Below are 24,920 nucleotides of genomic sequence, written 5' to 3'. Positions count from 1 at the left end.
AAACTTTCACCCATTCAAACAAAGCATTTGCCTGGGCAAAATTTTCAGGAGATGATTTTTCATTTGAACTCCTCAGATACCCTAGAAACAAAATAATTTTAAAGAGGTTGTACGTTCATCACTACATCAGATTGCATAATAAATGACAAAGACTATTCTGTAAGTACTCCGCAACACAGAGACACAGATGGACACAGATTTTTCTCTCTGCAAACCTTTAAAATTTATCCCAGCAGGCATCTTTTCAATTTATTTTTATTTTACCTGCTATAGCAAAGTTCTTGAACTTAAGGCAAATATAATTGTGAAGTTATCAACAGTTACTGTCCAACCGAAAAGTTACTCATGATCACAAACTGAAACAAAACAAAAAAACCCACTATATCCACTGATAGTTTGCCACCTACAAAACAATACATATATAGGCAGTGCTATATATGTATGCCTATCATGATTTACACTCCAATCCAATGACACCCAATCTATTACAAATGCTGATGCTGACCACCATAAATTTTCACACTGAGTCAGGACAAAAGTATTTAGGACAATGATTCATTAGCTATAAGTAAGACAAAAAAGTCAAAGGACAAATTCTGGCTGTAGAGATGCCAACAGCAAATATTCTCCAAGCTGTTAAACAAAAAGTAAAAATAAAGTAGTAAATGGACCTCTGAGCAAAGCTCTGCTTCCCCATAGTTTTACTACATTAAGCTGTAACGCAAGCCAGGCAGCTTAGAAGTGCCTTCCACAAAAACATCTTCCTTACTTGGCAATAGTTCTTGTCCCCAGAAATTCCAAAAAAAAATCTGTCATTTCCACACCTTCTCGACAAAGAAGGGAGGAAACGTATCTAATTTCACTCATTCCTTCCAGATAACAGCTTGGGAAATCTGCCTTCCTGTTGGTTTCCCTACTTGACAGAACTTGCTCATGGTAATGGAGACAGCAGACCATCCACCAAAATTTATATCACAATACCAATGAAAAACACCACATTGAAAAATTCAGAGAAAAGTGGTGAATGGATCACTTCATTCTGCATCTGTTCACCACTACTTTCTTCCTTCTTTTGTTAATCTTATAGTTAAGCTTTGCATTTGGTCAGACAAGCTGTCTCCTACGTGTAACAAACACTTGATTTTCACTGTGATAAATGCTTATCAATATACAAACACCACACAACTATTACATTTTCATCACCTAGATGATAAAGGAAGCTTGCATTTGATTGTGATTTCAGTAAAAATTCCAAGGTAAAAAAGAGATGAAAAGTGGATTTGAAAGTAAAATATGGAAGCAAGCAGACATGGTCATGCATACGTGGATTTTTTTTCCTATATAACACCATGAACTGGCATGCTAACTAGAGACCAAATGATTATTCAGCACCAATAACCACTATTATGAGTTGTGAATATTAGGGGGGAAAAAGTACCTAAATAACACAGTAAATTGCTGAACCAAGAATACAAGAACAGCAAGAAGTTTTTGTTTTGTTTAACAAATCCAACTTCACATCTTCATAAGCTTTGTCCTGTAACAGAAGGGCCTGCTTTTGAAAAGTTCAACAGAGAAATAAATTTTCCTCAGTCCTTGTGACATATTTAATTTTATAGATCTGTTCTGTGGGGCTTTTTTTAAAGCAATGTATACAGTGCCAGCTTCAATTGCTGGATACCCGTGCGGGCAGCAGAACAAATGAATACTCAGAGTCACAAAGAATTGCCATATTCTCCATTGTAGCAATGAGATAAACGACTGGAAGATTCTGATGCAGAATGCCATCTACATCTGATCCAACAGGCTCAAAAAAAAAAAAAAAAATCAGTGAGTTTTTCACTCCCTTGAAATTGTTGGTACAGAACTAGGTTCTAAAGAAGAAACAGCAGAATAAAGGAGCAGATGGAAACTCCAGAAGAGCAGATGAAGAACTGCCAAGAGTGACTGAGGTGAAACAGAGCCAAATATTTTTTATCAGCTCCTAAAACAAGACATTCTTAGTAGTGAGATCAGAAGCTGAGCAATCATACCAAATTATGCTTCAACCTGAGATGAAAATTTTCAATTTCTTTTTCCAGCCAGCATAAACAAACAGGAAAATAAAAGAAAGAACACAATAGGAACATTCTATACATAGCCAACAAAACCAGAGACAACCTTACAAGCTCTGGAAGCTCCGTTTGAAAAATAATAATAATAGTACTGGATATAAAGGGGAGATGCTACACAGCAATATTGTTTTACAGAGATAAGTGTGGCCTTAAGATGAAAGTTACTTATCTGTCACTGTTTTATGGAGTCTGCGTTGTACTGATGGAAAGCAAAGGTCAGATCTACACTGAAGAAACTTTAGCTGTCTATTCAGAAGTCAGGGTTCAAGCTTTTATTGCTGGGGTTTCCATTAACAGGCCTGTGTCTCAGGTGAGCTGATGGTCATGTCGTGATCCAGACTGCTGGTGCACAGAAGTCTGACTCCACGATGTGTGCTCTTGGCAAAGAAGCCTGGGATGGGCTGGTAGGGTAATAAAAGCTTTTGCAGGCTATTCAAGAATGAGCGTGCCCAATTGAAAAACAAAACAAAACAACCCTCATCTCTCCAAGTCTTCATTTATGAAGCATGAAAAGAAAAGACTGAGATCTGGCGATTTCCCCACAAAAGAAAGGTGATGGTGATTCTGTGATTCTGTGATCAGATCTCCTGTAATTAGTTAAAGGCCTCTGCTGAGTATTTTAATAGATGTAAAAGAAGCTCTGTGCATAGATGAAGTCTGTGTGTTGTTTTTTTTTTTTTAATTAAAGTACCTCCATATTGTCCTGAGTGTGAACAAGAGGATCAGCACAGACGATTAGATACAGATCTCTGAAAGTAAGAAACTGCAATACTGCCCCTTGTTGAACTAGAAACTATCTGGAAAAGCACATTAACTCAAGAGGGATCTGTATCTGTTTCAGAATATGGTACCAGAACTTATCATTGCACTAGATGATCTTGCAAGTCGTTTCCAACCTTGTGATTCTATGATTCTACCCCTGCAGTGCAAAATGAATGACTAGCTGTGTCAGAGACCATTTAATTGGCTGCAATGAATGCTAGCTTCCCTAGGAATTACTCATCAATCGTACAGCAAAAGGCACTGCTTCTTTTTTCCCCTTGCATCTGATTCCTTGCCCTCCTACAGCTGTTCCCCACACATTGCTCAGTTCTCCCCACTCCTTCTGTGCCCAAGTGCTGAGTGGCTGAAGAACAGGCACAGCCTTCCCACAGTGCCTAACGCTTGGAGTCCCCCCAGGCTCCACTTTACAGTGCTTTCTTGATCCATCTTAAGCACCGTTTACCAGGGAATCAGAATCCCTAGAGTCAGCATTTGCACTGGGCACTGGCAGACACCCAGTGCATTTTGCTAGCTGCTGCTGAAAGCTAAGAATCATGCTGCCATATTGGCAAGTGAGACCCTAGTTGACAGATACAACATAGAAAACAGCCCATTGCCACATTGCATGACATACAGAAACTGGAAAGGCGTGGGTGTTTTGTTGTTTGTTTTTTTTTTTTAAACCTATGAACAGAATGTCCAGCTAGTTAGGATAATCACTGAGCAGCCCAAGGTGAGCATTCAACACCTGAGTACACAGAAGTGTTCCCTGAAAGTGAGCTCAGTAACGTGGTCGTCTGTCACTTTAAAACACATACACACACATATATAGATGATGGCAATACTACACACAGTTAAAGATACTGTCCTCTGCAATGTGTGCAGAGCATAAGCAGCGTGCTTCAGAAAATGAAAACGAAAATGAATACACATCAAGTGCCCGCAAAATCTGAGCTGGTAATTACAATTTTGGGCAATTTGACACAAACATGTTCCTACTGATAAATTAAAATGGGGTTTTGAAGGCAGCTGTACACTGCATGTGACTGTAGAAGATGCTTTCACTCCCCCCCCCCCCCCCCAAAATATTACATCAATACATTAGCTCAATACTAACCATGTTTTTATTACAAGATTACTGTGCTTTGTGTTTGGATAAGATATGGCTAACAGCTCATTTTTCCCTCGCAGTCAACTCCATCTCATCCAAACTATTAATGTAACAGAGCTCCAAGAAAGATTTGCCCGTGGATGTTAAGTCAAATCCCACTGACTTAACAAAAGACAAAACTCAGCCCTTGAGCAGCAGCAGAAATGTTAACTGGTACAGCTACTGAGTTCAGAGAGTTGTTTTTCTCTCTATGGGAAATAGGCTTGAAGCAATATATTCAGGAGAATCAAGCAACTTATGTAATGCTCTTATTACTTGTATCAACATTCGTGCTATATGCTTGCAGTTCACTGCTGTATGGCTCATTCTGTTGCAAAATGAGCTTCTATACCACAAACATATTTTTGCAAGTACAGTAAATGGATCAAAATAAAGACTTGCTTTGTTTCCAGGAAAAATATGCATAATACACAGAGCAGTAAGCTTTTAAAGCAAGTTATCTTCAAATGGGAAAAGTGTTCCCCAGGCAAATTTTACTACTTTCAATAACGTTAGGCTGTTTTATAAGCCAGTGAAACAGCTGGCAAACACTCGTGCAAGATTTTATCTAGAACAACTAATTACAGCAGTTTCCCATTTTTCCTTTATATTACCAAATTCCATAAAATCTTCACAATCTCCAGTTCATGCACTCCTTCAGGCTTACACTTCATCTATCAAACTGTCTCATGTCAGCTACAGTCGAAGTTCCCAACATCTCAGGTTTAGTTGATCCTGATGGAACTCACTGAAAGAGGATGAAGTCTCACTCTGTAACCAACTGTGTCCATTTCACTAGCATGAGTGAAGCAGACATTTTACAACCAAAATTTGCTAATGCTTTTGTATAATAAGTATCCTAAACCTAAGCTGATGACCTAAAATAACAATGATGATTATAATAATCATCTATCACTGCTACCATACACCTAAGAATGAAAATACAAAGTAATTTATACAAGCAATAACAGGAATAATATTAGAATTACTCAATTTCTTTTTAATTAGTTAACTTTTCCTGAACAGGAACTTGACAGCTCCAGTCAGGCCAAACTTCAACCGACTTCTCCAGGCATTCCTCCTAAGGAATATTTTTATCTCAATTACACTTCTATCACTCTGTGATGCACTGGCAAAGTCATTGAGTGCATCAGTAAATATCACATTTTAATATTACCTCTATTCCAGACATCAAAAACAAACAATCCATCTATGCACAGTTAGGCTAATCCTCTCTGCACACTCACAGTGTGTCTACAGTATCATCAGATAAATATGATAGTGAATGCATACACTAAACAGCTATATAATCTGATGATGTGCAATACAGGTGAAAAGCATTAGGCCAAATATGACTTAGATCCTTAGAATTATGTCTGAAAGCTAAGCATCCAATAGTGGACCCAAATCCATGCTTCATAAGACAAGATGGAAACAAAGATAAATAGCTGAGATAAATTTTGCCTTGTTTGTGCATGCAGTAGCAAAATTTGTTACCTCCTAGTTTTCCTCCAGAAAGAACATCAATGCTTAATTGCAGGAAATAATATAGATCACAAGTGGAGATGCCAAAATTATGCCTCTCCCACATAAAAATATAGGGGAGGAAAAAAAAAATAAATCAAAGGACTCTTTTTCTGCTTCAAGAAAGCATTACCAAGCTTACAGTTCTCTACCAGTTACTGCATGAGATACAAATAAAAAGACCATACAAACAAATTAATAGCATGACTAGCAATTTTTAACCAAAGCTACCCTTGGGTAAAACCAAGGAGCAGGTTACAGCTTGGATTTATAATGAAACTGAATTTGACCCTTCCCATAAAGACTATTCCTGTTTAGACAAGAAGCAAAGCATGAATAACACGGGTACTCAGATTTCTCACAACTCAACTGCATCTACTGCAAGGCAGCATTCTGCATGCTATCCAATCAGTTGGTTTACATTGGCAAAAAAATAATTCCATGTCTATAATCAAGAGCAAAATTTTATTACTGTCCTCTGATCGGCTGTTTTAATTTAATTACATATTACCAGCTTTCAGTATTATTTTGTTGTTTTTGCTTATAAAATATATGAAAATTAAACTGAAGTATTCAAAGTTTGTGTTTACTTGCCCATCAAATTTACTGTCCAAGGAATTACCATGAACCTCACTCTCTCACAAACTTAACATGCACATACATTGATATTATATGCACGCACATATTAGCACTTCCCTCTGCACCATTAACTTCTCCTTAGGGCTCAAAAAATCCAATAAAAGAGATGTTTTTTTTCCACTTATTACGTGGAACTATTTCACACATTTTTGAAATAACGACAAATTCTCAACTGTGGACACTGCCACAGTGGCAACACACCAACATTTCTCCCATATGTTCATTTAAATCTTATATTTTGTGCTGTTTGCAAAGACTGAGGAACATTCATTGGCATCTCACCAGCGTCCCCCTGAGAACAGCAGACGGAGGCACAGGAATCTCTTCTCCCTCTTCCTCTGAATTAGGAGGAAATATGAGAAAGAATAACTGGGAGAAAAATGACTCTTAGGGGCAACGGAAAGAGTGAAATGGCATTGCTGGGTGGAAAAAAATTTAAAAAAAAAAATAAAAAAGTAATGGGCAGGAATGAAATCTTGCAGCTTTTTCATTTGCAAAAATCAGGACCTAAATATCACAGAAATGCCTTAAAATACAGTAATTAAAAAAAAAAAAAAAAAATTAAAAAGGCAATAAAGATGGGGATGGCTCAGCTATCCTGCTTGACCAAAAGCAACAGAGGCCTCAACATCAGGCGTGTCAGGCACCACCACATCTGTGCAGGCAAAAGGCAGGCAGCCCTTCCATCAAGAAAAGTGCTGTTTCGCATCACCCTTTCTGTTGGTACTCCATGGTGGTCACAACAATTAAGTTTAATTTAAAAATCAAGAGAGCCTGAGTGATGGATACACAGATCTAAGAGATGAAGTAAGAGAAAGGGGAAGGAAAAAAAAAAAAGAAGAAGAAGAAAGAAACCACACAAGCTTATCAATACTATTTTGTTGAAATACACCAACAGTGTTCAGCCTTTACTGTCGTCTTCACATTCTTCAAAGATTTCCAGCTGGGGAGATGCTCAAGAATGAATGCTCTGAAAGGCAATACATACAGAGTGCTAACTATGGTAGGCTTTTCTTGTCTCCAGTGGATCAAGAACATTTTTCTTCTTGGATGCATGGCAAAAAAGTTAAACCCTGTCCTAGTTTTTTTTCCCTATTATACAGAACAGCGATCAGGAAATGCTGTCTATTTTGTTCTATTAGTTCACAGTCAGCTGTAGATTTCTTACGTGCCAAATGTAGTGAAAATAGCATAGAAGTCGATGGCAACAACTGAACTGAAAGTTCAGTGCTGCAGGTTTAATTTAAATCAGAGCTACAATAGGATTCTGAATGTTTTGCTTCTTCAATGTATTTGTTAGAGAAAATGTACCAAATACAACAAATAAAAAAAACCATGAAAGCGTTACCAAAAAATCTTGCTTTATGCACAGAACAAGACAGATACATCATATATGGAAACAGCACTTAAGAGAATATCTGCAACTTATGTTTCATCATGTGTGATTCATTTTTAAAATGCAGGTGAAAACAATCTTTATGCTCTTCAGTAAGACTATATTTAGACCTTCAGCACATTAACTAACTGATGTGGTAAATCTTTTGGAGAAAAAAAAAAAAGGCAGGAAATTAGTTATTGAACTGAATGCATGTCTGAAAGCACTTCTATTTTAAATGTGGATTCGGTAATTTTTGTATGGCAGACTGTATCATTTTCATCATAACAACATCCTTTCCCCAACACGAGGAAACAAACGCACTTCATTTCTTAAACAGTTCCTGCGGAATTTTACACGTTCCGCTATAGCAGAACAAATAAACAAACAAATGCAATTGCAAAACACAACTTCCACAGACAAGTTGGGCCCATCTTGAGAACACACACTTCCTAAATGTTGTTCCATCAGCCCCTAGGAAGTGCAGCAAGTGCCCTTTAGACTCAGGGGGGAGCTGCAGGATTTTTTCCCCGAACACAGTATGGCTTGTAGCCAAAGGAGTAATTTAGCATAGGTTTTGGCCAAGCAGGAAAGCGTTCCATTTCTTCTGCCATTCATTTAGACCCACAAGGAAACTGAGACAGGAAGCCAGACTTCCAGATAATAGGAGTGTTCCTAATGATGTACGCTGGCTTGCGACTCAAAACAGTTCCTCTATGCTTGCCTTTGCTGCACCATCCCATGTCTATACGATTTCCCCACTGCAGAGGGGGAATAACAACAAAAAACATTTTAGATGAGTCTCCTTTTGCAACCAACTGAAAGTGATCAGTGATTTTAAAACATCACAACACAAAAACTAGTTACAATGGAAGCAAGAGGCAACCAGGTATAACATACTTTTTTAAAAAAAAGATGCCTACATTTAATTTTTTTCTCAGGTACAAATTCTGACCTCACTGAAGCACAAGAAAGACAGAGAACTGTTGGAGAGGGTCCAGAGGAGAGCCACAAAGATGACCAAGGGGCTGGAGCACCTCCCCTACAAAGACAGGCTGAGGGAGCTGGGCTTGTTCAGCCTGGAGAAAAGAAGGCTGCAGGGTGACTTCATTGCAGCCTTTCAGTACCTAAAGGGAGCCTACAAACAGGAGGGGAATCAACTCTTTGAAAGGGTAGACAGCAGCTGGACAAGGGGAAATGGTTTGAAGTTGAGGGAGGGAAGATTTAGTTTGGATGTGAGGGGGAAGTTCTTTACTATGAGAGTGGTGAGGTGCTGGAACAGCTGCCCGGAGAGGCTATGGATGCCCCGTCCATCCCTGGAGGTGTTCAAGGCCAGGTTGGATGGGGCCCTGGGCAGCCTGGGCTGGTATTAAATGGGGAGGTTGGTGGCCCTGCATGTGGCAGGGGGTTGGAGATTCATCATCCTTGAGGTCCCTTCCAACCCTGGCCATTCTGTAATTCTGTGAAGTGAATGTCACCATGCCATTCATCTCACTAGAAGTAACAAGAGACCCTAAAATGAACTGCAGTCTAGATGAAGAATTCCACCTTAAGCATTGCAGCATATAAACATAATGCATTTCATTTCCTTGCATAAAACTATCAGGAAACACAAATAGGATTAAAAATAATTAGGAGAGCAGTTTATAAGGGGGAGAAAACACTCTTTGACTGCTGTGGATCCCCGTCTTGGGCAGAGTTCCCTACCATGCAGCACACAGGCCAGGCCAGTTACTGCATCCTTGGTGCAGACTCTTCCACAACCCATTTACAGGACCTGCTGGATTGCGTGGCAAGAAACAAGGCAGTGTTACTCTGGGCATGAAGATCCAAGCAAAGATAGTTACTTTCCCCGGACAAACCTTATACAAATAAAAAGTTTATAAATAAAAAACCAAACTTTCATACATCTAGATTTGTAAGCCGTCGTATCTTAACAGGTGAAAGAGCTACTGACCAGTCCACAGCAGTGTGAAAAATTAAAAATATAAGACCTGCATGAGAAGAATTCCTCCATATTTATCTGAATAACATGTCAGAACAGCCCACCACTAGGAACTCTGATATGCCTATCATTGTTTTAGTTAGAACTTATTGCCTTCATAGCAGCTGAATACAGAGAGCAGTTTGATCTCCAGTCAGTTGCAGAGGGCTCAGCACAGGATAATCTTTTTGTTCAGTTTTTACCTGCTTGTATGTCTTCTCCTGGCAGATAACCCACTTTGCATTCTGTGATGTCTGCCTATTCTGCATGACTTCTCTAAGCACCTTGCTAGCCTGGACCACATGTACCTGGGACTTCTCAACACAGGTGGTGAAGGAAAAAAAGAAAAAGAAAAAAGAGGAATGGAAATTAAATTCAAAGCTGATCAAGAAGAATAGAAGAAGAAAAGGTGCAGTGCATGTTTGGCCATGCTCTGGAGGAGCCAAGCATTTTTCGCTCCATCAGTGCGGGAGCGACTCAGTACCTCTCTGACATCCTGCAACATCTCCTCCGTTGCAGCAGTTGGTAGGGTTTATCTTGCTACCAGAACAGCCATAAAGAACGAAAAGGAATCAGAACTGATTAGCACATTAGAATGGGGATGCTAATTTGTTTCCTTAGCACGTGCAAGTAGATTCAATATCTTATCTAGATCTTTGCTCATTTCAGTGATACATCGTCTGCTGACTAGAAAGAGAGGAAAGGATTTCTCCACTGGAATGACCTAGGACATATTAGGTCAACAAAGCCAAGCCAGAGGATGTGAGCACTAACCAAGGATAAGGTAACTTTTATTCTTCTACAATATTCTGCATTTAGAAGTTAATGCCTATAGTAATTTCTGATGATTATTTCCTTAGTGCCTTTAGTTTGAGCTTGTTTATGCTTAGGTAGAACACACAAAAGATTTCCATTTATAATCAACATGTCTTTGACTACCTGTAGCATCATCAGGTCTAGAATGACTATATGAACGCATCAGCAAAAGCACAGTGTATGCTGTGAAATTCCATATAAATTCCAAATATAAATAAGGATAGTGAGTTGTTTTTCACTCTCTAAAAAGAAAAAATAATTTTGTCTAATTTGAAAAAGAAAAATCATCACAACTGCAGCTGATTCCACACGTTGTTGACTTAAATCACCAAAGAACAGCTTGTATTTCTCTCTGGAGAATTTCAGTTTTCACCTCCCTCACAATTTGAATACATCTATAAACATCATTTCTGATCAAAGAGGCGTCTCCCATACTTGGCTCTCTTTCAGAAAACAAAAGGAAACCTATGTTATTTTTCTTTACCCAAGCTTCATTTCTGCAGACATAGAAACCATGATCCACCAGCGCTACAAATTCACATTTAATTCAGCTTCTCCCAATAAAAGGTGCTATCAATGAAAACAGGTCTCAATTGGGTTTCTGCATTTTCATCCATATTCCACGGGTCAAAAGGTTTCATCCTCAAGAACGCAGATAAAAGACTGAAAAAAGAAACAGCACTCCTACATTTTCTCTTCCCCGCTGCTCTCACTGCTATTCAGGGAGCAAGAGGTCTTTGTTCAGTTTCAGAACCTTTTCATGATGGGCAAAGAGTTTTCTCCTTCCTTCCTCTGCTAAATAACTCCAGAAAATTTTGTCACTAAAGCCAAACAAAGAACTTTCTTCAAACAAGCATCCTCAGACAGCTCTAGTACCATATGCCACCTGCATTTCCCACTCAGGATGTGAAGGAAGTTCAAAACACTGAAGAACCACTATTTGAAAGAAGACAGATGTTTGGAAACATGAAAGTAATGAATTGTGTAGTTAAATATGAGATTTGCATTGAGTTAGGCTATGCCAGAATAATACACCAACGCTGCGATCTGAAGCTTTTGCAATCCATTCAAACTATAAGTAGCTTTGGAAAAAAAAAAAGTATATATAGTTTTATATATATATGTATACACACACACACTTTTCTGCTGTTATTTTACCATTTAGTTAATTCTTCTACTTATTAAATAAAAAAAGAAATTAGCACATTTATTCCTTCATTTGTTCCTCCTAGCTTCCCAAGATCCCCCTTCTAGCAAGCCACTGAGATAGGCTGGGATAAGAAACTTTCTAAAGTCATGGTTTTGCAAACTGCTGAAGAGAATTTCAGTGCTTGTCAAACATTAGCTAATGGTACGTAGTTTGGTGGTTGTTCTTACAAACTGTATTGAGATCGATTTCAAATGCCTTCAGAATTTTGTGACAAATAAAGGTCACTGAATGTAAGATTTCACGATAGTCTTGTGCTAGCGATGACAACAGCAGAAACTGATGGGCAAAAACCCATCCTCAGTAATGTGAAAGGCATGTGAGCACATGAATACAAGCGAGCCATGGCCCACAGGAGTAAATTAGTCAGCTCTGCGCTTTACTACTTATTTACCTATAAAAATTATCTCTGAAGTAACTGGAAGCCTTCCCACCGAGTTCAATAGCCTTCAGATCAGGCTTAAGACACAGATTAACACCATGTTTCCCAGTGCAGAGGAAAAAAAAAAAAAAAAAGGCACCCACACAACCTGTATACGCAACTTTCAAGATCTTTTAATAGATAATTCTGCAGGCATATATATGCTTTTAGTGATAATTCCTTAGGTAATCAGTCAAGCATGTGCATGCATGCATCTAAAGGCTAGCATGTAAGTGCTGCACTTACATGGAGAACTTTGAGAGAAAGAATCTATACACATTAGATAAATGTAGCTTTCTTTCTGTGCTTGCATACATTCGCCTTCATGAAATATTATCCTGTGCCTTTGCGGTCATACTAAGACTTGAAATTCATTCGCTTCCCAAAAGATCCAAATTTCCTTTATCTTCAAGGCATACTACAAGACCTGAGTTTTTGAAATACCATTTAGGAAAGGCTTAGGAACAAAGGAACTGCAGCACTGGATCACATCCAAGGTCCTGTCTGACAGCAGTCACTACCAGCTGCTTCAGAAAGGAACAAGAATCTGAGGGGGGAACGAGGATAATCTTGCCATACACTTGAGTCCATCTTGATTTCCAGACACTAAAGACCAGCTTAAACTCTGAAGCCTGAGATAGAATACCCACTTACAATGTTATCGCTATCAGTTATCAAAGCTTTGGATTCTCCTGCTGTCCATGTAAATGTCAAATCCCATATCTAAACACTGCCTCGGTAGCATCCTATAAGAGACTTCAACCTAAAAAAAGTTAGAAAAAAAGTTGGAAAAAATATATATATTCCCTCATCTCAGTTCTGAACTTAACAAAGTTAGATGTTAATTCTTCTTGTATAATTCCTTAAATTGGACGCCTTCATAATTCTCCATTTTCCAAGTTGAACTTCTTTTGAATCCATTTTCATCCAACAGTTTTTTCCAATAACTGAGCCTTCACTGCATAAAACACCAGCATGAACCTGATTCTTCAGCTATTTAAAATTCTTATTGTTTTTTATCCGGGAGTATGTTGGCTGGTTTGTTTTGTTTTAATAATTCCTTTCCATACACGAAAGTTTAATCCATATTGGTTTTCAGAGCCTAATGCTATTATAGCATATCAATAAAACAGAATAAAGGTTCCAGAATTTAGTTCTGAATTGATAGTCTTGCACAACGGCGTGGTTAAAAGCTGCTAAGTCTTTGTCTATGATGACAAAAGTGTTGGCAGATGGATAAAGATTTCAGTACTAAAATGAAAATCACTAGAAGATGGGTAATATGGCTTCGTAATGACACTGGCTACTTTGCACTGAAACATGCTTTTAGTAAAAAAAGGGGGTAAGCAGATTGCCTGAGCACAAAATACTTAATTTATCAATAGACCTCTACATGCACACACCTTTACAAGGGATGAAATAGACACTTAAGTATGAAAACAGCTGGTAAGGAATGAAGTTTAACCCATCTGCAAATAAAATTGTGATAAGAGCACAATCATAAGAGAAACGTTGAAGAAGGGGAAAAAGCGAGTTCAAGTAAGAAATGAAGATGTATGCAGATCTGTTATAAGGACATTTTACCAGATGGAGAAATTGGGCAGTTCATCGTCATGTTCTCACACCCGCAGAGTTGTTCTAAAACTACTCTCCTCAAAAGCAAATATAATTGGCTGAGCAATAAGCTGTTTAAATGAATCTTTTTATTATGTAAAAATCATTGAAAATTGTTTTCTTTATTTCTGAGTTCATCGTCTGGAAACACAGAGAAGTTCTGTAATTTGGCCACTATTTCCAGAATCGCTATGCCCTTTCCAAAGTCATTTCTTCTTCACTGTGGAAGGAGGAGAAATGTTGAAGATGTTCAGTAAAACAATACTTAGGACAGTAGGATTGTAGCTAACGAGCATCTGTTACAATGTCAGACACCAATAAAATGGGCTTGCTTTTGTTTGATAGCAAGTAGTGTTATTACTAGGAATACGTTGAACTACTGCTACCAGTATGAGAACAACATAACACAAATGCACAGCTCTTTTGATACATTCCCCTCAGCCACTGCACTTCTAAGATGAGATATTTAAGCTACACTATAGAGATTACAGTGCCTAAGGAACACCATGAGGCTGAAGAAGCATTGGTACCTTTCAAATGCAGCCATCTCTGCCACTCCATTTCTGCAGGAAAACGACAGAAATTCACCAAAACAGATTATTTCTAGATTCAAATCTCACTGCACAGAAAACAATTTCTGCACTCAATATCCTTCCATTTCTGTGTTCTGATGTTAGTGGTTTCGGTGAGTTCCAATGCTTCTATTCCATACTGCACTACTAAACATCTGATACTTTGTCAATGGCATGTAAGAATACTAACTCAGAAACCTCTGAACATTTGACCCCTCACAAGATGTGCCACTAGACAGGGAGGGGCAGTCTTAACACAGCTGAACTCTATTTTGCTATTTTATTTTAAAATTAAATTTGCTGCCGAATTTACATAAAACTTAAGCAAAGTTATAATTTAAGTGCTTCACACAACAGACATTGGTGCTAAGAATGTTCATACATTTTAAAAAGACTAAAATGACTATACCTCAGACCAGGCATATTGTTCTGTCATTGTCTGTAATTGTGAAAATGAATTAAAAAAACCCTCCAAATAATTTCCCAGTCAATTATTTCTCTTCCTGAAAACCACAGCGTGGAAGCTGGCTACATACACACTATGCATTCCATTATGCATCACATTCCACATGTCTCTAGACAGAAATTAAAAAAAAAAAAAAAAAAAAAGAGCTATTTTAGAAAAAAAGAAATGATCTGGGGGCTTCCTGCCTATCTCTGTTTTTAATCATTGAAAGAGAAACCACAGACTTGCATTCTGAAGTATTATTGCTCTGTAAGAGCTACCTGCACTCAAATACTGTCAAATGTGATGCTCATAGGTTTATAGTCACTCTGAATTTTCACATGCAAACCATGACACGGGCAATTGGTATAATTAAGAACTGGCTCTGAAGCAGCCTGCTAGAGCAACCACCCATTCATGGGTTGTGCACCTGCTCAGGGTTGCACCATAGGCCCATGGCACAGCCTTCACCTTCACGCTCCCCAGCTCAGCCCCTTCTGATGTATTATTATTTATACAAGCTTTAAATTCCAAGTACTTCCAGTACTTCTATTGTTTGGGAAGGCTAGTCTTGACATCAGATCTTGATATTTAGGTGTATGAGTCAAACAGAGACAGAAGGTTCAAGTATGTGTTCCATTTAGGTGGATATATCAGGATTTAACATGCAGTCCACTGAGTACGCTTCCAGTTTTAAGCATCTGGCAACACCTGGTTCACCCACCCTTCTCCTTTCTAGCTATGGACATGCTGTCCATTACATTTAAAGGAAATAATCACCTGCAAGCCAGGTAAGAATAAGTTAAGGGTACATAAAGAAGAGAATCCCACTGGACAGGCAGCGCAAGAAAAAGCAAGGAAGCACATTCAGCAAAGGGGAATCCAAAAGCAAGGAAATTTGCCATAGGAACAGTGAAAGAGGTTGAAAAATTAAAAGATAAGCAGCAGATATGAAAAGTGAACATGCATTAAAACACATCAACAAATCAACAGTTGGCACTTTCGTAGCAAAGAAAAATGTCGTAGGAAGAGACAACTAAAAATACACAAAGGTTTTTCTAGTCACACTTCCAGTGGCTGTAACTCTGAAAGGATGTAGTAGGGAGGAAGACAGAGGCTGCCTGTGATCATGGATGGGAGAAATAGACTGTACTACAATAACACACAGCCCTGCCAGGGGAGATGCAATACTGGACCTGTTGCTCACCAACAAGTGAGCTGATTGATGACATCAGGATTGAAGGCTGCCTGAGCTGTAGTGATTATGCAGTGGAGTTCACACTCCTGAGGGTAGACAAAGAGGAAAAGCTCAGTGCTAAACTTTAGGAAAGTCAACTTCCAGCTCTTCAGAGAGTTAGTCAACAAAACCCCGTGGGAAACCATCCTCAAGGACAACGCAGCAAGCAGAGCTTGCAGATCTTTAAGGAAGCTCTCCTTAGGGCACAAGACCTCTTCAACTCCAAGTGGAGGAAGTCAGGAAAGGAAGACAAGAGCAAGACAGGTATTGCTGAACTGGGACCTGCTGGTCAAACTGGAAAGCAATAAGAAGATGCACAGGCAGTGAAAGCAGGGACAGGTAGTTAGCCTAAGAGGATTATAGGGATGCTGCGTAGGGATGGAGTCAGGAAGGCCAAGGCCCAACTTCAACTGGACTTGGCAAAGGGCACAAAGAAGAACAAGAAAGTTTTCTATAGGTACATCAACCAGAAAAGGAGAGACCAAGAAGGTGTAACCACACTCCTAGTGACCAATACAGGCAAGCTAGTAACAACGGACAAGGAGAAGGCTGAGGTATTCAACTCTTTTTGCTCACTCTTCACTGACAACTGCTCTTCACACAACCCTCAAGAGGATCATTTGGAAGGCAGAGACTGGTGGAGCGATGGCCCTCCTGCTGTAAGCAAAGACCAGATTTGCAACGACCTCAGGAACCTGAACAACCATAAGTCTATGAGTACCAGATGAGATGCATTCCTGAGTCCTGAGGGAATTGGCTGATGTAGTTACCAAGGCACTTTTGATAACATGTGAAAAGTCATGACAGTTAGGTGAAGCCCCTGGTCACCAGAAAAAAGGCAATGTTGCATCCATTTTCAAGAAGGATAGAAAGGATGACCCAGGGAGCTACTAACCTGTTAGTGTCACCTCTGTGCTGGGTAAAATCTTGGAACAGATACTCCTAGAAGCAATGTTAAGGCTAATGAAAGACTCAGAGGTGATAAGAGTTAACCAGTATGGCTCCACCATGGGCAAATCTTGCTCAACCAACCTACTGACCTTCTACGATGGTATAACTGCATCAGAATCACTGATGTCATCTATCTGGACCTCAGCAAGGCTGCTGACACAGTCCCTCAAAACATCCTTCTCTCCAAATTGGAAAGATATGAATTTGATGGATGGATTGATCTATGGACAAGGAATTAGTTGCAAGATCATACCTTGAGAGTGGTGTTCAGTGGTTCAGTGTTCAGATGGACATCTACATCATGAGTGGTCTCCCTCAGGGATCAGTACTGGGACCAGTGCTCTTTATTATCTTCATCAATGACATTGACAATGAGATTGATTGTGCATCTTCACCAGGTTTGCAGATGACACCAAGCTGTGTGGGACAGCCAACATGCCTGAGGGATGGGATGCTGTCTACTGACCTAGACACGCTCTAGCAGTGGGCCCTCTCATGAGGTTCAACAAATTCAAACGCAAGGTCTTGAACATGAGTTGTGGCGACCTCAACAATCAATGCAAGACAAAAGGATTGATAACAGCCCTGTCAAAGAAAACATTAGGGTATCAGTGGATGGTAAGTTGAACATGAGCCAGCAATGCTGCCATCACAGCCCAGAAAACCAACCATATTCTGGGCTGCAGCAAAAGAAGCATGGCCAGCAGGTCAAGAGAGGTGGTCCTGCCCCTCTACTCTGCACTGATGAGGTCACACCCAGAGTACTGCATCCAGATGTGGAGTCCTCAGTGGCAGAGAGATATGGACCTGCTGTTCTGCCTGAAGAAGAGAAAGCTCTGAGACCCCACTGTGGCCTTACAGTATCTAAAGGAGGGCTATAAGAAATAAGGGGACTCTAGCAGGGTCTGTTGCGATAGGATAGGGGGAAACGATTTCAAACCAAAAGAGCGGAGACTTAGATTGGATATAAGGAAGAAGATTTTTACAATAAGGATGGTGAAGCACTGGATCAGGTTGCTGGGAGAAGTGATGGAAGCCCCATCCCCGGAAACATTCAAGGTCAGGCAGGAGGGGCTCTGAGCAACATATCTAGATGTAGGTGTCCCTGTTCAGTGCAGGGGAGTTTAAAGGTCCCTTCCAACTCAAACAATTCTAGCACAAGAATGAAGTACAGTAGATGGCCCTAGGGATGCAAACAAAGCTTGACAAATGCTATGAAATGCTGCCCATCTTTCAAAAAGCTTTGAAAGTCCAAAGCTTACATTTGCTCCGGTGTACACTTAGTTATCTTTCCTTCAGTTAAAAACCAAGTTAAAAAAAAAAAAATTAATGTTGTGTAATGACATTTTTCAGCATTCTATAAACCTACCCTTCATGAATCTACAGCTAGACTATAAAAATCTGAGTTTAAGGATGAACACACATTATCCAAACAAAGAACAGAGATTTCTCCCCTTGTTTAGTTTATTCACTGCTATAAAATTTAGAGTACTGTAATGCATCCAGGAAAAAAAAAAAAAAGTCTGTTTTCCTCCTCAAAGTCATCTGTGCCTGCGAGAGCCAGAAGTTGACTCTTCCATTTTTACAGCCCTTCTGTCAATACCGCACACTACAGATGCGACCGTTTCTCTCCAAAAAGAAGTGAATGGAATTATGTCATAAGCCTATCAACTCTGTTTTCCAGAGGGGCAATAAGAATGACATAAGGCAGACATCCAGGTGTGGCGAGTGTTTTCTGAGCTTGCCTGGGGGACCTGATTCCAGGCTCAATTAGGTTTGTCAATTAGGCTTGTTTTGCAGTGGTGTAATAGCACTCCTTGCAGGTCACTTGTTTGACACTCCGGAAATATATTCAGAAACAGATCCCTATGGAAAGCAGCCTGGACATGAAATTGAGCTTTGGGTATGGAAGGATATTCACAAAGTTAGCAAGTCAAACATATGTGTTTACTATAGTTTTCCCAGAGTTTCACTAATGAAATAATCTTTTCAGTGAAGCAGAGAACTTCATGTTCACACAAATCTTTTAAGGATATTGAGATACCACATTAAAGAGCATCACAGAGAAAAGTAATGGTGTAGAACTCAAGAAATGAAATATGTCTTAAAACCTAACTTTTCCAGTAGTCTGATTTACCCTGTAAGTGAATTCACAGCAGGATGGAGGCCATTTGGGACAGACCATTTAAAAAAGCCTGTTTCTGTTTCAGCTGCCTACACTGTGTGTTTGCCACATGAACAGCCACAGTTCTGTCAGTTTGGCAGCTGACACTGGAGGTACAATCTCTATATTAGTATGAACTGCTCGAGATATCATTCTGAATTTATGGCATGACTGAAAAAAAAAAAAAAAAAAGATGAAAGATCTCCACCATATAAATGATGCAGCAGATTCAAGCGTATAACAAGAGGTTTCAAGAAATTTTGCATTACCAGGCTGCATATTAGCACACTTACAGCTGAAAACATGCATTTCAGTATTAAAACACCATCCAAATTACCTACTGTAAGAACAGCTTTCAATGATACTTTTCTTGGGAAGTTTCCTCAATGCAAAACAATTTCTGGTGCAAAGACAACCAAGGCCCATGACACAGAAAACCAACAGATAAAGGAATTCACATCTGAGCCTATTCCTCAAACCTTTGTAGTTTCTTCCAAAGTGAAACATCTCCAAGAAGAAATGTTAAAGGAGTAACAGACCTTGGTGATGCAGGTATACACCAAAGCTAAACCTTGTTTCCTAATTTCTCACAAGTCAACAAAAGTATTTTAATTGGGTGATCACACCAGAATATCACTCATTCATTCTCTGTTGTTTTCTTTTTCTTTTTTAAAGATGCAAAACAAAAGCATTTTAAGAACTTTAATACCAACTAAGAGCAGGCTATAAGTAATAGAGGATGGAAAACCCTTTTCCTACCCATCTCACTCCATACATTTCTCAATCAATATTCTTAATACATTATAGGCTGTGGTAAGGGCAGAAGAAGTAAAATCTCAGGAATCCAGAGATAAACATAGGTGATGCTGGAATTTGAGAAGCTTGACATTGCCTATTTAAATCTAACTAAACATTATAATTTCTGGAGTTGTACTTGCTGTATGTATGTGTGTGTATATATATATATATATATATATATATATATATATATATATATATATATATATGATCTATGTTGCTAGGTTCTTTTAAGCCTGACACTGAGATGAGCATGGCATTCTCAGTTTCACATCTTCCAGCAAATTAGATCTTGAAAGATAAACTAAGAATGCCTTACACTTGAACTTCACCATGGTAAACACTGAGGGCAACATCCTGCAGAGAGACACGAGGAAATATCTGAGACATCAGAAGCACTGAAACCACATTACATCACATCCCGCTGTTAGAGAATGCCAGGAGACTTGTTAGAAGGAGAAGTAGCGTGACCCAAAATTCATCCCTGGGTTAAAGGACTGCAGAAAAACACACAGGAAGCCACACAGCTCATCAAGTTAATCTCCTCAGTGTCGACAGCTTCCTTACCTCCGCTCCTCCTAAGCAGCACCACAACAGTACTTCCCCAGGCAATTCTTCCTCAGCCCCCTGCTCCCAGGGTTCTCAAGGTGCTGGCTTCACTGCTGACACTCAAGCGTGGGTTTATTGCAAAACAGCTGCTGTTTTTTTGCTGTTTTTTTTTTTTTTCTAATGCAGCTGAGAACATCAGTTCCAGAAAAAAAAAAAAAAAACTCTTAACCCTACTGTGCATCCATCAGACTCCTGTTATCTAAGGATTTCAGTTTTCATCAAGCTGGAAGCATAGTAAGATAATGTACTTGTAAGCCTCTATAGCATTCTGCATTACACTCTGCTGCTGGGGGATTTAACTTGCAGAAAGCAGTACCTAAGCTGGCTAGCCAAAATGAGCCTTTTTCCACTAAGTGTTAAAATGCACACCGAATACTGAGAAACAATTACAAAACATACTTATAAATAACGTGTTAGAGACTGCCACTTTCCATTTCTGCTAAGTTCCTCCAGCTCTTCCACAAAAGGAAAAAACAGAGAAAAGAGGAGCCTAACAAAAGAAGCCTGATCCAAGAGAGCTGGGACTACATCTAGGAATAATAACCTATATGGGATTACAGTTGATGTAGACCTGAGGCCTTCTGTGCTGTGCTCGATGCTGCAAAATCGTAAACATTAACTTGTGTGGTTTGAAGAATAAGAACTAAGCAGCAAATGCCACTGAGTGGAGAAAATCAGAATGCAAATAACTTCTAAAATAAAGGCAAGTCTAACTTGCATCAGCGTATTGGGGGCCTCAGTTGTGGCTGGTTTCAAAGGAACTTATTTACTTACAAACTATGGTAGGTCAAATTATTCCAGCAGGTCTGTAAAATCTGTGTGGAACGATTTGGAGTTTTTAAATTACTTTGTAAAATCTTGAGTTTGGGTGTTTCTCCCCTTGTGCCAAGTTGCTGAACTTCACTTCTAGCTGAGGCCTCACTGCTGTCAGCACGAACAGTTCAAAAAGAGCAACGTGAGTGACTTTCTGGCAGCCCTGCACCCATGCCAGAGGGTCAGATCAGACCAGGTTATGCTCCTAACAGAGGCTGAGCTCCACAGCTCTCATCATCTTTGATGGGGATTGCAAGAATCAGGAATTCACAGACTACGGCTAACGCGCCTCCAGGGAAGACTTTAGCAGGAAAAATCTTTGGGAAATGCTCTTGGAGAATCGATTTCATCAATAAGCTATCTCATCTTTATTAAAATGATCGGTCCGTGGCACAAATGTAACATGCAGCACTGAGTGATGTACATTTTCATCTCTGAAGAACAACCACATCCTAAATATACACATATATATATATGGATAGGCTGTTCACTAAATATAGAACCTCACAGCAATTGCTTTTAAGACCAATGGGAATGGTATCCAGCATGGTGCACCCAACTGTGGTAATACTCAAGCACATCATGAAGCAGCAGCAAGCACTTTCATGAAATACTTCAACGGGCCAAACTTTCCAAACACGTGCCTTTTTCTCTAAACAAAGCAGCGATGGCAGGGAATTGGCAACACTAATTGTGCTCCACAGATTCTTACCATCATCTTTCTCTCACGCATAAGCACAAAATGCTGTTGCACACTGCAATTTCTAATTACTTCCATTATGCAGCAAGAAGTACAAAAAAAAAAAAAGAACCACCCCTGCAGGTAGAACAAACACACTTCTCCTTAAGTAAAATGATGCCCACGAATCTTCCTGGAGAACCAGAGACCAGGAAAGGAAAAAAAAAAAAAAAAAAAGAGCTTAATTATAACCAGCTATGCTTGTTTGTGAGCGCTAATTGGAAGAAAACAACGTTTTGTTTGCAGTTGCTTCTACTTCTTTTGAACTGGGGCATTCCTCAGCTGCAGGCACGGAAGACCTAACAATTCACACTTTCAGAACAAACTATTTTTGCGATTAGGAAAACACAACGTCTGCATAGTTGGCATATACGTTCACCACATTCTCCTCAACAAATGAAACAAAACCACACAGACACGGCGCACGCAACCTTTGGCTGAACCAGTCTTCAGCATACAAAGTAACTAATTAATGCAAAGGAGATCGCTGGAAAACTTCGGCGCTTATTCAACAATGGAGCCTGGGGGGAGCGGACGACCACCGCGTTTTGAGAGAACGTATCGACGAGAAGCGGTTCGTAAGGTCAGCGAGAAGGACCAAGCACCATACCTGGCAGAAAGGAAGCTGACGTCTTAAACCAGCACACGTTCATCACAGGACCCCCCGGCAGCGCACGGAGCGCGGACGCTCCTTCGCTCTCCCACCGGTGCGCACGGACGGGGCTACGCACCCCGCGCCCCGCCCGACCCCGATGTCAATATTCATCACGGAGCGGCCGGCGACCAGAGACCGCCCCGTGCCCGCCCCCACGAGCGGAGAGCCGGGCCGGGACCGACAGGTTGCGGTGCGGGAGAGCGACGAGGGGTGGCAACGGGCGGAGCGGTCTGTCGCCCTTCGGGTGCCCGGCCGCGCTCGGTGCGATGCGATGCCCGCGAGCTTCCGAGCCCCGCCGAGCGCCCCGCGTAACTTCCGCGTGCCCGGCCGGCAACGCAGGTCCCGGCCCGCCCGCTCCCCCGGGGAGGAGCAGGTGAGGCCCCTCGGCGGGCGGAGGAGTGAAGCCGGGATAAAGTCACCATCTGGGGAGGGGGTGGGGAGCAGCGCCGGGCGGGGAAGTCACTTACCGGCTTTGCAGGGATCCTTATAATCTATCGCCTCGGCTTTATCCTCTTCGGTGAAATCGTAAGTGTAGTCATAATCGAGGGCAGAGCAGGAGGACGGCTTCCCACAGACAGCCCAGGCGGCCAGCCACAGCGCCAGCCGCCAGCAGAGCATTTTCATCCTCCCTCGGGCGGAGAGGCGGTGCGCGGAGCGCAGCGGAGTTAGGCGGGCGGCACCGCCGGCTTGAGAAAGGAGGGTAAGGGATGGAGGAACCGCAAGTTTGGAGTTGACTGGGGCTCCGTTTGTTTGTTTGTTTGTTTGTTTCAGCACCTAGAGCCGCCGCTCCCCTAGGTAGCCCCAAGGCAGCATGGGCTCCGCCGCCCCTCCTGCCCGCACCCCGCCGGGCGTGTGGGTGGCTGGGCGCGGGGGTGGGCTCAGGCCGAGAGGTGCCGGTTCTCGGGGCGTCCCTCCGCCTCCGGCGCAGCCCGGGCAAACTTCCCGCCCCGGCGGCGGTCGCTGCCCGCGCCCCGCTCCGCACCCGGTCCGCGCCCCGCCGCGCCGCCGCCCCCGGTCCCGCTGTTGCCGCCGCCGCCGCTACTGCTGCTGCTGCCGGAAGATGGATCCGGGCTGTACATCAGCGAACTGCCGCGGGGAAGAGGGAAGGAGAGAAAAGAAAGAAGGACGGACGGGAAGAAAAGGGAGCGGGGGTGGGGGGGTCTGCTCCGGCAAAGCGCGCAGCCCGAGCGATGGGAGGCGGCAGAGCCAAGTGTCAGGGCCTCCCCCGCCGCGCTCCTACTCTGCGATCTGTCTCTGGTCTAACTCCCCCCCCACCCCCCCTCCTCCGTCCCCCTTTAACTTACGACAACCTTACAGGCAACTAACGCACATCGTCAGCATCCTGCTTACTTATTCATACAGGCAGGGTCAGGATCCGGGCTGCTGCCGATCCGCTCCCCCGATAGTCCTGCAGCAACACGCGCGTTCACCGGCCGCCCCTATCTCCGGAGTGCTCTCTCTCTAGATAAGCGGTGCGCGGCATTTAGACAACAACAAAAGAAGCCAGATCAAATCAAACAACGCGCGGCTCGGCTCCCGGCAGCCAAAAAGCCGGAGGACAGAGAGAACGAGGTGATGGAGGAGGAGGAGGAGAGGGATCAGCTGCGATGAAGGGGACGGGGAAGCAGCGCGGTACTGGTTTGCTGCTCCCCGTGCCGGTGGCTCCGCAGCGTGAGCCCCATGGGCGGGCGGGGGGTAAAGAAGCGAGGGGGAGGGGGAGAGAGAAAAGTTTAAGCGCCCATAGTTTGCTTAAAACAGAGGAAAGCGATTTAAAGGTCCATCTCTCTGCAGAAGTTCAGCCAAGCAGCTGGGAACCGGCTCCAAAATGAAAGTAGGACCAAACAAACAAACAAGCAGAAGGAAGAAAAAGGGGGAAAAAAAAAAAAAAAAAATCGAGGCAAAAAAAAAAAAAAAAAAGTTAATCTGAAATCTCTCAGCCGGGTTTTCCTGTCCTCACGTGGATCTCCGGGAAAGCGGTGGAGGTTTCTCTCCCGAGCGAAGTTTCCGCGCAGCTCCGCACCGTCCCGCTGAGCGCCCCGAGCCGTGCGGGGCCGGCGCCGCTTTAAAGCCCGAGGAGGGATCAGCGCGCAAAGCCGCCTTCAGCCGATCAACCTGGGGAGGGAGGGAGCAAGGGAGGGAGCGAGGGGGAGGGCGGAGGGTGGAGATACGCTGCTGCTGCTGCTGGAATAAAATAAGATCGAGCGAGAAAAAAAAAAAAAAAACAAAGTGCGTGTGGTAGCTAAAGAGCTCCCTGCCTCCTCCCCTCCCCCGAGATGGGCAGCTCCGGTCCTGCAGAACCGCCTGAAACGGTTTCAGACCAAGGTGAGACTT

At 41.8% G+C, this 24,920-nt stretch overlaps 1 protein-coding gene across 3 annotated transcripts in view; it reads right to left on the bottom strand.

Moving 5' to 3' along the window:
- TLL1 (tolloid like 1) overlaps positions 1–24,516 on the bottom strand; it is a 132,883-nt gene extending 108,367 nt beyond the window's left edge. Inside the window, exons 1-2 of one of the 3 annotated variants that reach the window (XM_090138484.1) lie at positions 23,940–24,516; positions 23,057–23,675 (exon numbers count right to left, since the gene is read on the bottom strand). In XM_090138484.1, the coding sequence (XP_089994610.1) occupies positions 23,057–23,213 (157 nt within the window). In that variant the 5' untranslated portion in view covers positions 23,214–23,675; positions 23,940–24,516. Of the gene's footprint in view, positions 1–22,544; positions 23,676–23,939 lie in introns of those variants that run through there. The other 2 variants (XM_090138486.1, XM_090138485.1) reach the window with 2 other exon arrangements.
- Between the last annotated feature and the right edge of the window lie 404 nt (positions 24,517–24,920).

This window comes from Phasianus colchicus, chromosome 4 (genome assembly GCF_987193195.1).
Source record: "Phasianus colchicus chromosome 4, bPhaCol1.hap1.1, whole genome shotgun sequence".
In the NCBI taxonomy this organism is placed as follows: Eukaryota; Metazoa; Chordata; class Aves; order Galliformes; family Phasianidae; genus Phasianus; species Phasianus colchicus.
Note: the sequence above shows the minus strand (reverse complement) of the source record. Positions and strands in the feature narration are given on the sequence as shown.